Source organism: Echiichthys vipera (assembly GCF_963691815.1).
Source record: "Echiichthys vipera genome assembly, chromosome: 5".
Taxonomy (NCBI): Eukaryota; Metazoa; Chordata; class Actinopteri; order Perciformes; family Trachinidae; genus Echiichthys; species Echiichthys vipera.
The window spans coordinates 26675866-26690052 of record NC_139830.1 but is presented as its reverse complement, the minus strand read 5'-3'; the positions used below and the strand labels follow the sequence as shown (position 1 = coordinate 26690052).

General features: G+C 39.8%; 2 protein-coding genes across 2 annotated transcripts; one reads left to right on the top strand and one right to left on the bottom strand.

The window, feature by feature from the left end:
- Nucleotides 1-995: 995 nt before the first annotated feature.
- Nucleotides 996-2143, bottom strand: cldna (claudin a). Its single transcript, XM_083913630.1, has one exon. It carries the CDS (start codon nucleotides 2030-2032, stop codon nucleotides 1409-1411), a length of 624 nt encoding a protein of 207 aa, XP_083769756.1. The 5' UTR covers nucleotides 2033-2143; the 3' UTR covers nucleotides 996-1408.
- Nucleotides 2144-12750: 10607 nt separating this feature from the next.
- LOC310947048 (claudin-9) lies at nucleotides 12751-13419 on the top strand (the record flags this gene model as incomplete). Its single annotated transcript, XM_083913683.1, has 1 exon — nucleotides 12751-13419. The coding sequence occupies one exon, from the start codon at nucleotides 12751-12753 to the stop codon at nucleotides 13417-13419; it is 669 nt and encodes a 222-aa protein (XP_083769809.1).
- Between the last annotated feature and the right edge of the window lie 768 nt (nucleotides 13420-14187).

Below are 14187 nucleotides of genomic sequence, written 5' to 3'. Positions count from 1 at the left end.
CTAAACATGACCAAAGTTTCAAATAATGAGGTAAATGTGTTTATGTTTAACCAGTCTAACCCCCTAATGAATCAGGATACAGACTTCTGTATGTAAGCCTTCGTTTGGGAGGTTTTTTCTACCTTCTCTGCAGTCACATATCAAGCCTTCACAGATTTTCAAAGTGTGCCTGACCAACCAGAGCACACTGGGTGTATCAGGGGGTGGGGTGGGGTGGGGGTGTGGTTTGGGGTGGCCGGTGCAGCAGCCATGAGCAGTATAGCAAAAATTAAGGGTTTTTTGAACATTAGAGCATGTAAACACATGTAAACTAGACACAAAATACATCTGAAAGATTAAAAAAGGTCCCCTTTAGTTATAAATGCAAATTGTTAATTTGGAAAACTCAATACAACTACTGTATTATGGATTCAAGTTTCAGGTCTGAACAAGAATAAACAGGATGTGTTATTGTGTTTACAGTGAAGGGCAGTGTTGGACAGGTAAAGACACAGAAATGTTTCCTGTATACAAAGAAAATCAACATCAACCTCATAATCTCTGAGGAAAAGTCTAATGTATGATGGATATTTTGTTTCTTTCTCCATTGATTGTTTTATTATACAGTAGTTATTTATATCATGTCTTAATTACGTTCAATAGTTTTCATACTACTTTTGTACATGTGCACTCCAGAACCTTTTTTTCCTTTTTCAAAAAAGCACTTTCATGGTAAATGGATTAGGAATATTTTACACTATATACGTTTTTTTTTTTTATTGGGACAACTTGACAATATGTAGAATTTTGTATAATTTTACAAATTATGTATCATTGTTTAAAATGAGTGAGTCATGAGTCTGATTCTGTTTAAAACTATTAATCAGCTAAAATATCTGAGTAATGTATTGCTGGGTCCCACCTCATGGCTTCTTTCTGAAATCTCAATTTTGGCTTGACATGAATTGTATTGTTTTTCTAAATCTAAAAGAACCAAAGAAAGCGTGATAATTCAGTGCTGATAAAAAACATCTTTATTTACAGTTTCAGACACAGTCACATATAATACACATTTGCAATAAAATGATATGTAAAATGGCAAAAATGGATGAAAACAAAGTAGCATTTAAACAAAATAATCAAAAAAACAAATGAACATGTTAAACGTTCCAATATACAATGCTCATACATGTATTTTTTCACTCACACTGATAAAGCATTGTTCTCAATCCACATTGTTTGGGTGTGGTGCACATCTCATGAGCAGTACATCAACATGACATTATCAAACTGAGCTGTGAGCACAATAAAATCACTGTGAAGTTCAAATCATACTTATTGTAGCAACATGAATCAGTTTCAAGGACCACAAAGCATTCGACTCAAGTCTTTATTTCACTCCCCTGGCCTTGTCAGTTGTCTTAACTCCTCAGACGTAGTCCTTGGGTCCGTCTGAACGGGCAGCAGAGTATTTGGCAGAGTAGTTATCCTTGGGAGGGCAGTTGGCACAGAGGAGTGCACCACCCAGGATGAGGATGCCTGAGGCCCCCCAGCCGATGAAGAGTGCAGCTCCAAGCTCCCTCTTCTGAGAGCCCACCAACAGTGGGTTGTAGAAGTCCTGTATGATGGTGTTTGCCGTCCAGCAAACGGGGATGAGGCACAAAACACCAGCGAGGATGAAGATCACCCCAGATGCGATGCCGATTTTGGCTTTGGAGCCCTCATCCTCCACACAATTGGTGCATTTGCCCCCTGCAATGGCGAGGAGGATGCCAAAGACGCCGAGCAGGATAGAGATGATGACAAGGGCGCGGGCAGCCTGGAGGTCTGAGGAAAGGTTCAGCATCGAGTCATAAACCTTGCACTGCATCTGGCCTGTGCTCTGGACCACACAGGTCATCCAAATGCCCTCCCAGGTGGTTTGAGCCGTGACAATGTTCTGGCCGATGAAGGCTGTCACTTTCCACTGTGGAAGGGCGCAGACAACGATAGTCCCAATCCAGCCGATAATGCACAGGGCAGTGCCCACCATCTGAAAGGCGGCCGACACCATGTCTCCTCAGAAAGCTTCTTGCACAGTCGTCCAAAAAAAAAAGTTCCAAAAGTGTTTGTCTCTGGAAGTCAGTTAAGTCTTGCTTGAGAGATCCCCAAGAGTAAATGTTTAGGTAAGGTTAGCGCGGGTCTTTTATACACTTAACTCGGGAGGGGCTTGACACAAAGACCTTGTCACAGGGAGCAGTGACGTGATGACTACCCCCACCTCCAGCCGTGGGCATGTGTCATCATGTCAGTTTTTGTCTCATGTCAGGTAATCATTGCAGGTGGAATAGCCCCACTGTGAGTCAGTTAAGCAGTCTTTCAAAAAAAAAAGCATCAGCCACGCCCTCAAAGTGTCATTATGTCGGTTTTTTTGGTCCCGTTTTCTGTTATGTGATGTGGTAACTGACTGAAAATAGATTGTCAATTGAAAGTTATGAGTATACAAAATGTATTTTTTCTCAAAGAGCAGCTTTGTTTAGAGATTTTTGAGTTCACCCATGTAGTTCTTAAAATGTTTCCTAGAGCTAAATGTGTTCCTTTCAGGCTGTAAAGGGACACATAATATGACATTTGGAAATAAAATTAGAGCTGCAGTAAAGAGTTCTGGGTTTTCATCAAAGATTGACTCTTTGTTTGTAAAGGAGTGAAGGTGTGCTTTCCACCCTCTGATGCGAGCACACTCACTTAAGTGAAGGTAGACCTGACATTTCTATTTTCCATTTTCTTTGAGACAAAGGTCAAACACACACTTACAGACATCATATACAGAGTATAGACTAAACATTTACAGTATGTATGAATGTAAGTGCATATTATTCTCCCCCTTCTACTTCACTATTTTCTAATCTTAGAGTTAAATACTTAGTACAAAGTAATCAATAAGACTCAGACTATAGTTGAAGCGAAATCCCTGACCTATACTGCAGCTATTAAAAAAATCATGATAGCTGCTGTCACAAACAAACATGAAACAGCGTTTTGGTAAAAATGTTATTTTGTGCTTAATAAATAACTAAATATCTTTGATAAACTATTAATCAGTAACAGTGAATAGGGCACTACCAAGTACTATCCAGTGTTTAAAAATCTAACAATCGAGTACATATTACATCCTGTGCTAATTACACTAATTTAAACAGGCTTCTCACACATTAGTGTAACAGAATAGCATTTTTAGCACAGCTGAAGGACACGCCCATGAAATTACTATTGAGTGGAAAACAAAAGCATTATGTTGATGTCTTTAAAAAAAGGAAAAGGAAAAATAACAATTTCAGTGACTGAGTTTGCTGCTATCATAGGACATTTGCAATAGTTACTTTCTGGTCCCTCCAGAAACTGATTATGTGCAATATTACCACGTCACTCAACACGCCAACACTTTTCACTGTTACTGTTATACCTCACTTTGCTTATATTTTGAACTTGACTGTTTATATTCTGTACTTTATATTATCTTATTCTTGTAATACAAGTCTACATGTTATGCTTAACTTTATATTATTTTGTTATTTGTAATATTTTTGCCTTTGTCTTTGTCAGTGTGAAAACACAATGCAGAATTTAAATAGACCGCAATTGCAATTTGCACAATGACAATAAACTTCATGAACCTGATTTGTCCAATCACAAACAAGTACTTCATATGAGCGTGCATGAACAGAAAACATGTAAAGTCAGTAGGTGAAAAAAGAGAAACCAAAGCTGACCTTGCAGTGATGTCAGTCCTTAAAGGCTGAAGGGTTGTAGCCGACTCCTGTAGCTTGTCTTGGGAGACAAATGTGCTCTCTGCAGTCCAGGGGTGCCACTTGATGTATCGACAGTTTTCCACAGTGGTGAAAAGATATCAGGAGGGAGATGCAGGGAAAATGGCGAACACTATGCCAAGTGATTCCTGTTGACACACTGTCGTAAAAAGAGGGAATAGTAAGAGGGGCAAAGAGAGGCAGAGAGGGAATCAGATTGTTTCAGAAATGAATAGAGGCAGTGTTTAAGGGCCAAAACTGCCGTTAGGACTATAATGCCTCTATTTTATCCAAGGTAGGATCATTAAAGCTGCTCCTGCCTGGCTATGGAGATTGGGTTCCACACACAAGGAGGTAGGTAGGAATTTCCACAATTAAGAATCTGAGGAGAGATGGTTTCAGGGTGAGATTAGTCCTAATGCCCAGGAGGCCCTCTCTCTTAGTCCTCAGAGAGGCCACAATCACACTACTCATGTTTTTGAACGATTCTCAGAGTAAACAAGGAACTCCTACACATGCAGTACACTGAATAATCTATTAGGCCACAATTAAATCTTTTCAATCAGACTGAACGTAAAATAAAGTCCTGATACATGTACTGTAAAACTTTGTTTTTTTCAAGTACAGGCTGTGAATAACGTCAACATTTTAGTGTTCAGATGATCATTTAGTTAAAACAGTAATGAAAAGGTTAGGTGTCCTCATCGAGAAACTTTGCAAAAGAGCACATTTAAAACGTTGTAGCAACGGGTCAAAGACTCAGCAGCCGTGAGAAAATGCCAGAGGGAGTTGAAGTGACAAGTGTAAGCAAGTAGTTCAAGACAAGCCCAGGCTTCACAATAACGGCTGACTGACACTCAGGCGTCCAACCCTTCAGTTAAACTAGCTGGGTTATTATGCATCAATGCAAAGTTAAAGGCAGTGTAGGGAAGGGTGTTAGTTTTTTTTCGTGTATCAAGTGTACCTAGGTTTAATTTTAAAAAAAGTTAACCAAAAATATGAATTAATTATATGTTTATACATTTGTAAACACTACAGTCATTTTGAATGTTCAGGGTTGGAAACTACATGGTAGGACTTCAGATTCAAGGTTATAAAGCAGATTTGCCATAAACAGAAGGATGGACATCCACCACTGGATATTATCTTGTATTAAGTTGTTTGGAATTGACTGAATAGTCTATTATCTAGAAGTTGAAACAGGTATCTTTGTGTCTTTTTTGTATCTTTGTGCTTGTGAGAGTGACAGAACAAAAAGACACCAGTTTATTGGGGTGGTTGTGGATGTTAACCGTTCCGCTAATCTTTGTGTAAAAGCTCAACACTGCTGATTTGAGTCATACAGTAGTCAAATGGTTGAAAGTAAGGATGCCTTTTTTTGTTGCTGAATTAACATAATACTAGAGACCACCTTAGGATGTAATCAAACCAGCCATGGAGTCATATCAGGCCGGGGGTGTAAAGTGGTCAATGGCCCCTTCCATACAGCCCCCCTTCCCCCACCCCCCAATATTTCTGGCGCCCTTGCTTGGACCACACCCATCTTTCAACTCAACCTTCGTTTTTAAGCAAACCTGTAGTTTCCTGACTGTATCCTGCACGGTTTGACACTATTGCAGTGACAAAATCTGACAGAAGACAGACAGATATGTAAACACCTGGCAAATACTTAATATTCAGGTGATGGGGGTGATGCTGATGTTGTTGGCATTGAGCACATTACTGTGAGGATGACTGCCTTGCAAGGCCTCTTGTTTCAAGGTGGTGGTGATAGTAAAAGCCAGCAACACCAGGCCGGCTGTGGTGATCCTGACAAATCTCTTCCCCGTCGCTCACTATATATGAGATCTTATATTGATAGGAAAAATATCATAAACCCACTATTGATCAGCCACAAAAGAACATTTGTTATTATATATGATACATTTAAGATCATGTTGTGTACATCACAAGGTGTAAATATGAATATTCTGAGGTGATATTACATGCTGGAATGTGGCAGTACAGTATTTTAGGTGTAAGTTACTAAACTGACTCTATTTCTCCATCTCCAGCACCTAGTATTTATTGTCTAGTTGTGCTTGCTTTTGTAAACTTTTTCAAGTTACTAAAGTGTACCACTTTCTTAGTGATGAGGGGATCTTGTATATGCATGATATGCATGCCCAGGGACAACAAATGGAAATTAGCGTAGTGCTATATCTGGTACAATGCATTTATTGTACACTGTCCCTGCCTAAAAGTTGTACGTAAGATTTTCATCCAGTTAAAGGCCTTTTAAGTTCCTATCAATCAAAGAGTGAGTTAAAACAATGGGGATCGAAAGTATGACCCACTAATGAAATCATGTGTTGCCTCTTTGCTGAGTATTCCAATATGAGTGTCTGTGGCGACATTCCTGCCCTAGATGTAAATAAGCCAACATGTTAGAGACGCTGCTGACAACGTCTGGTCTGCTGAGCTAGATCCCAATGCCGGTTATGCTGCGTTCACTGTAATGGGAAACTTCTGAGTCAGGCTTGTAGTAAGGACAGAGTGTAATAGGAACATGTGTATGTGGATTTAAGAGGGTCACATATAGGGGGGAGACAAAAGAGTAAAAAAAAAAAACATGCATAGTGACCATGAATGTGACAAGATGGAGGCTCTGAAAGAACAGGCTCCGCTGTGATGGAATGAGAATTGTCCTTAGTTACATTGTTTGTTTTTATTTTTTTAATTTATTTATTTTTTTTTTTTTTTTGGGGGGGGCTACGAGTTTCATGTGTCTGAGCGGGAAGTATGTGTGTGTATCTGTGTGGGCGGATCATGTCTGTATTTGGCATGTGATGTCATCACAGTGAGCCCTAAGGCCATTGTCCAGGTACAGTCACAGTTTCAGGGGGTAATTTAAGAACAGTCAGTATGCTTGTGGGATCTTCAGTGAGTCATGCATGTTCAGGCATAACACATTATCACATGACACAAACAGGAGTGTTCAGGAGACTGCTGAAGTGATGAAAGGGAGAAGATCAGTGAAAATGGCATCAATAGTGTACAGTATACATATTGAACACTATGTTTTCAGGATTTGTTCTATTGTGTTCAATCTATAGTGTTGGCTCAGAGCCTTACAATTTCTTTTTCGTTATGTTGGTCACGTAGGACTCATTCGGCTGCACATCCCATCTGATGTGCACCTAAATTAAATGTGTAAATGTAATATAAGCCACACAATTAGCTACTAGGGGTAAGGGGAGAAAAATCGATATACTTAAGTATCGCAATTCAATATGATCGATTTATAAAATCGATTCTTTAATACCTGAATCGATTCAATTGGTTCATTTGAGTTTGGAGGTAGTATTCTTGTATTCTATTCTTTTCTTGTAGTCTACGGGTGACGAGATGTCAAATCAACTTCTACCAAAAAAAGCCAAAGCCATAAAGAAGAAAATATCGGGTGGTCTGCGATACATCCATGGAGGCACCTGCACCCTCACATTTTAAATCCAGGGTGTGGTAAACGCTACACATACTATATTAAAGTATAGAAACATTGACATTAATTGACATTATAAGCACAACTAGACACTAGAGCTGTAAACTATGTCATGGAGAGCGCGCTGACACAGGGCAATCTATAAGTACAGACACAATTCAAGCATTTTCACTGAATCAATTTAGAAATATTCCGGAGGGGATGTTCCATATTTGTACCTTGGGATAGCTTAATTCCTAAATACAATACATTTACTCTGTTTATTTGGAGATTCTATCATAAATATCCGTCAAAGTGTATGATTTAACTTTGCCCCATGGTCTAGTCCAGTGTTAAAAAAGTAGACAAAAACCCCCCCAAATAAATCGTAACATCGAACCACAATACTTGTAGAACTGCGATACTTAAAAATCACAGTACATATTGAATTGGGAGGTATATAAAGGTATATTGTCCCAGCCCAAGCTGCCATGCAAGTAAGCTATTATATTGTGAAATAGGGAGTGACTGGGGGTTTGCATTTTGGCCTGAGGAAACCTTTAGTTCCTCATTTGTATTCACTGTTTGGGAAAGGGATTAGGACAACTGGCTTTTAACAAAAACACAGGAACTTCTGCTTCCCTTATATTCCTGTTTATTAATTATGTAACTTCCTTATACACGTTGTTTTCATCATCCATCACTACTGGGCTTTAAGAATTTGCATTTGGATGTACACAGATTTGGTCATATATAATAATCAAATAGCAGTGAAGGAAACATCAACCTATCATAGACATAGACAGACACCAGTGCCTCATGGAAACCGGTCAGACTCGTTCCCGTTCCCATGACAGGTGAATGTTTTGCAAGGTGCTCTGCAAGTGGTGGCCTGTACATGTCCAGGTTATGTCTAATCAAGTAGTTGCACCTGCAGAAAAAAATGCTGAACTCCTAAATAATGGACGTTTGGTGTAGATAAAAGGAGCTCAGAATGGCCTGTTATTCAGTGTTATGATTTATTTTGTGGCAACCAAAACTAATCATGTTCCTTCGGGAATGTGGCTATCCGACACGCTCGTCAACTTCGATTCCAGGAAACAAAAGATTTAAGCCGAGATCTCCCGTCAACTTTGCGGTCTTTATTTCAGCATCAGTAAACAAAAGTCAGAATATAAGGTAAACAAAAACAACTATCATACAAAGCGATCACTGAGCGGTCAAAAAACTGTGCTGCTTCCCGTCTGACTCATTCACCTGTGATTTCACTCCTTAGTACACACAGGTGCGTCCATCAGACCAACTACGGCAGCCCAAGCCCATCAAAGCAAATTGTGTTTTCAAAAAATAGAAACAAATTAAGCAAACAAGTAACTCAAGTAACCAAGCCAAATTAGTCCTGCTTATTTAAGCGATACATCAAACATAATAACAAACAAAAATAATGGCTCTAACACAGAGATCTACTGCATAGATCTATGAAAAACAACACATACTGTAAGATGATAAAATGGGCATGCATGACTCTGTAGATACATTTTTGTATAAATATCAGTCTCATGTGATTTACTTGAATCAAAAGTCTCTGCTTTACATAAAGCATCACAAGAAAGGTATACAAAGTTGCACTAAGGGAAGTTGATGTAACAATTGAACATGCTGTCCCTGACTTTATTTTTTAAAGATAATTTTTTTGGCAGTTTTCAAGCCTTTTTTATTGTGCAGTACAGACAGGAAATGGGGCGAGAGAGGGAGAGAGAGAGAGAGCGAGAGAGAGAGAGAGAGAGAGAGAGAGAGAAACATGCAGTAAAGAGCAGCAGATCTGTCTTTTGGTAGAGAAAAAATAATCAGCCTCCACATACATTTTACTGTAGGTAAATCTAGTGCTTCATATAAGAACAGGGTTGACATGAACGGTACAGGGAATAACACAGAGGAACTGGACCCAAATGCAGACAAGGAAATGGAGTACGGTTTAACAAATATTTGATAAACGAAGAAAACAAGGGTATCCAAAAACAGGGGAAAAGGTACAAAACAAAAAGGGACGAGACAGTCGAGGGTAGGCAGGAACGGCTAACAGACGAACAGTCAGGAATGCAGATGAGGGAACGGGATCTCCGGAAACTATAACGAAAAGGAACAAAGAAACAACAATTAGCAAACAAATCAACGCGGAACGAGAATGTGGTCATACGAAAAAAAAGGAAGCCAACCAACGGGACTAGTTACCACGTAAATGAGGAAAACGGTCTGGCGCCGAATGTGTCCCACATCTGGCTATTTATGCTGCAGACGTTGATTAGTTGATCAGCTGGGCGGAACCAAGGCTACCAGCTCTAGACACACAAACAGAGGGGAAAGACACATGCAGGGAAAAACAGACAGAGGGAGACAAACCAAGCACAAAAGGAAGAGGGAAAGGCCTGACAGGACAGGGATCCTGACATGGGTCTTCATGTACAAATCAAAAAAGTTGAATCATTTTAATAAGATTTAAAAGCCAAATCTTACAGCCACTGCACCCAATGCAACAATGTAGTACAAGTGTAATATGTGTTTTACATCTGTATTTCGCAATAGTGCGGTGAGTGTTGCCAGACTTCTTGGAAAAATCAAGTGAAAAGAGGAGTGCAAAAGTCCAGAGATGACCAAACCAAAATGGGAATGAGTCTCTTTGTGTCAGATTGAGTAAGATATTGGTCGACCTTTAGAAAAAAGGCGGTGCGAGTGTAATGTTATCGTTGTGTTTTTGAAACTAAAGTGATCGATTGTCCACAGCAACACCCAAACGTCTTGCCTCAGGCTTAATCTGTGTTAACAGTTTCAAGTGGTGCACCTTTTGGCATGCACATCACGCTTCATTTGTATAACAGGTTTCAGGAAGAGGATTTGTGTATTTTAACAGTTTAGTGCCCGTTATGGTATTGTGTAGATTGGTTTACATGTTGTGTATTTCTTACGGAGCCTATTCGGATACATTGTGCAAAACTTGTCACCCAGGTGTGAAAATGCATGCTTACAAAACCGCTTCTGCATAAAGGTTAAAAAACACACTAAGCCTACGGTTTAGGCAATCATATCTTCTGTTATGAATCAAGCTGTATCTGGTTTTATCTGTCTTTCTCTGGTAATCCATAGTTTCACTGAGTTCTGAACATTGGCTGTAAGAGATTCCAAGACACAAAATATGTTTTATTTTTCTTTCTTGGAAGAAGGAACTCCATAATCCTGAACACTCACAGAGATAGCTGTACAGTACAGCTGCCAGCTGCAAATCAAACCCAGAGAAAGAAAACTTTTTTAGCACCTTGTGTGTTGACCACAAGAAATAGTTGATGGAAAAATACAATTTGGAAAGGCATCAGAACAACTGGCTGTCTTTTGTGAAACTCCTTTGAAAATCACGCCTTTTAAAGTATCCCCTTAACCGCCAATGGTTTTATAATTTAATAATATTAATCTTTATTTATGCAAACATTTTCAAAACCAAAGTTACAAAGTACTTGAAAAGCAACAGTTAAAACCAACAAATTATAAAATGATTTGATATTCCAGCAATATAAGATAAAAACCTTTTTAAAAGAAACCAAACCTAAAAGATAAATTAATTGATTACTGACTCAGGCAACTTATCTTTTTGTGTGTAAACAGTAAAGATTGATATCAGACATGCACACATGATGATATATTATTACTGTTATTATTACTTAACAGACAAAATCCTTATGAAGGGTGTTTTCTGAAAAAACAGACAGAGTACAGACACAAGGCACTAGTGGCTCCCCCTGCCTGTAAAAACATACGTTTTCAATATAATGCATATAGACAGTTACAGTCTTTGAAAATTATTGTATTAAGTCTCCAAAAATCTATCCCAAAGTGCACCTTAGAATGTAACTTTTTATAATAAATACAAACCATTTTCAGAACTAGTTTTTGTTTTTTGGCCATTTTTGCTTTTGGTTATACCTGATGTGATTGTTAATAAAGGAAATATTCTGGATATATTCTTACTATATGTACTGAACATATGTGAACAAGTGTGACTTTTATATTCAGCTATCTTTGGCACGTGTTTTACGAACTAAATGGGCTTTAAATTGGATTACAAAAAATGAGACAGTCACTGAGGCTAAAGTTTTTTTAAAAAAGCCACATTTTTGGATCGTGAAAAAGTTGACTTTGCCAGTAAAATGGTCCAGATGCTAAGATTCCTATCAAGTGTGTGTCCATGTTTGTGTGGGAGGATAGGAGGGTGAGTGTGTGTGTATATGTGTGTCTGTGGAGGAGGTTAACCACAAGATAACAGAGATACTCATCCTGACCACTGACCCCAGGTGACCTCTGTTAATTAGAGGAAAGCCTGTAATGACACAGAGCTCATCTGTCAGACAATCTCAACGGCTCTGTTGTCTGTCAAACAAGATATTCTAGATGTCTTCGAAGACAGTCCCACCTGTTGGGGTATTCTTAGTTTCATTTAGTGTTCAGCATGCCAAAGTGTGATGTTGACTCATAAAGACAGACCAGCTGGGATTATTTTGTGTAGGCTAAAAAAAAAAGACATATCGCTCACTTTTATTGAGACAGCTTGGTATTTATGAGCCTTTTTCACCTCATTTTACCTTTTCTTTTTGTTTAGAGTTTTCAGTTGAGCATTTACGACTTCAGATATAACCGTCATTTTTAACTAACCGTTTTTTACATTCTGTCTCTTATCATTGTTGTAGGGCTAAAGGGATTCTTACATCCTGCTTTTATAATATCATATCATATATCCTCCGTTTTAAGGGAAAACACCTCAAACATACCCACTGACAACGAGGGCTGTTAACCCAAACTCCACGACTTTTTTCTCCCAGGAGGGATTATGTAGCTGACCAGCAAAAAACAAGGCCTGTCATTGTTGCTCTTTTTTCTTGCACAGAGATCTCATTCAGATGGTGATTCAGCTATTTTCTTCAAGGCTGTCACATGCCACATACTCAGATACATACTCTCATATGTAAAAGACAAAGGAACGCTAGCATAATCACCTCTACATTAAGTATAATCAGAACTGACTTAATGATTGCTGTAAGCATTTCCTTTGTAAATGTGGTCCAAGACAACACTACCATTCGGAATCCATATGTGTTATGTGTTGTAATGTGTTTACTGGTGTCAAAGACTCTACTAGTACTTCAAGTTTCAGAAACATAAACATGGTTACCCATGGGACACCAATTCTAGTTAAAAAAAAAAAAAACGAAGTCTTCCCATTTCCACGTGTAGTTTGAAGGTAAACACGATGCCACCTTAAGCTGACTCCACCTTCAGTCATCTAAGCTGTATAAAGAAGGTAGAATCTGTTTCTCCCTCTCTCTTTCTCTCTCGCTAAAAGTCTTATGCAGGACGTTGAGCCAACGGGATCCGATATCGCCCTCATCTCAGGAGGATTGAGCCTGCGGACACAGAGGGCCTTCTTTCCTACAGAGCCCTGGAAGAGAGTCTTGTTCTGCTCCGTCATCCCCATATCCAACCATGTACTCTGCAGGCTTGGAGATCCTTGGGATGATCCTGGCCGTGGCCGGCTGGCTGGGGGTGATGGTGGCCTGCGGCCTGCCCATGTGGCGTGTAGCTGCCTACATCGGTCAGAACATTGTCATCTCCCAGGTGATCTGGGAAGGGTTGTGGATGAACTGTTCAGTGCAGAGCACAGGTCAGATGCACTGCAAGGTGCACGACTCCATGCTGGGGCTGCCAATGGACTTGCAGGCAGCTCGTGCCTTGGTCATTGTCTCCATGGTACTGTGCATTGTGGGAATCGGTCTGTCAGTGGCTGGTGCCAAGTGCACCAACTGTAGCCGGGACGTGAAAAGTAAACCACGGCTTGTGGTGGCCGCTGGAGTAACCTTTTTGGTGGCTGGACTGCTGCTGCTGGTGGCTGTGTCCTGGACAGCGCACGCTATCGTCCTGGGATTCTACGACCCACTGCTGGAGGAGACAGGGAAGAGGGAGTTTGGTAATGCTCTGTACTTTGGCTGGGCTTCCTCCTGCCTCCTCATTCTAGGGGGAGCCCTGCTCTGTTGCTCCTGCCCACCCATAGCAGCTACAGCACTGGGTGGTGGTGGCTCCATGCCTCCCCGGGTGGACTATTCAGCTGTCAAGATTATGTCTGCCAATGGATACCCCAGAAGAGACTATGTATGAACATGTGGGCGCAGATGAAGGTGTATTTGCATTTTGTGTTCAGTAGGTGGATGTTTGGTGGCATGGGTGAATCACTGCTGCATGTTTCATGTTGCATTTTTGTTATAAACGTTTTTGCTGTAGTTGTGGGCATCTTATAGCGGTGTTTATATTTGATTTCCAATACATTTTACACCTAGGTTTTGGCATTCTTCTAAGAAACATTCAGAGGGTGTTTGATCTTAAATACACACAATGTCTTTGCATAGTGTTTCTGATTAAAGCAAGAGTATGAATAAATAAAACTAAACTTTTGTATTATTTTAAGAATTTACTCATTTTCAAGCCATCTTCATAGTGGAGATACAGTTTGAGTCTTTTGTGTGAAAGACTCAGAAATCGATGCTTATTAAGTGAACAACTTTACCTGCATAGGTTCTTTGGTATGCAGAAACGGACAGATGCCAGCTGTAGAGTTCAGCAGTGTCTGTCCAATAAGCCTCGTACCTGTGCACACCCAATTAGGTATTAGATTTCAATGTAAATGCAGGAAAGAAACAATGGGTGGCTTGTTTCAGAGGAGTACCTAATGCTTCCCTTCCATTGTAGCCTGTCCTCCATTTGCAAGAGTGAAACTGAGTCGGAGATAAAAGTCTCCTTCTCCAAGGGGACGTAAGCTGCACTGTAACTGAGTCCAAACTGAGCAACAAAGACCCTATTGATCAAATGGTTTCCAACTGTTTGCTTCACTTCCCATGTTGGATTCACTGTAATACAAGTGTATCTAAA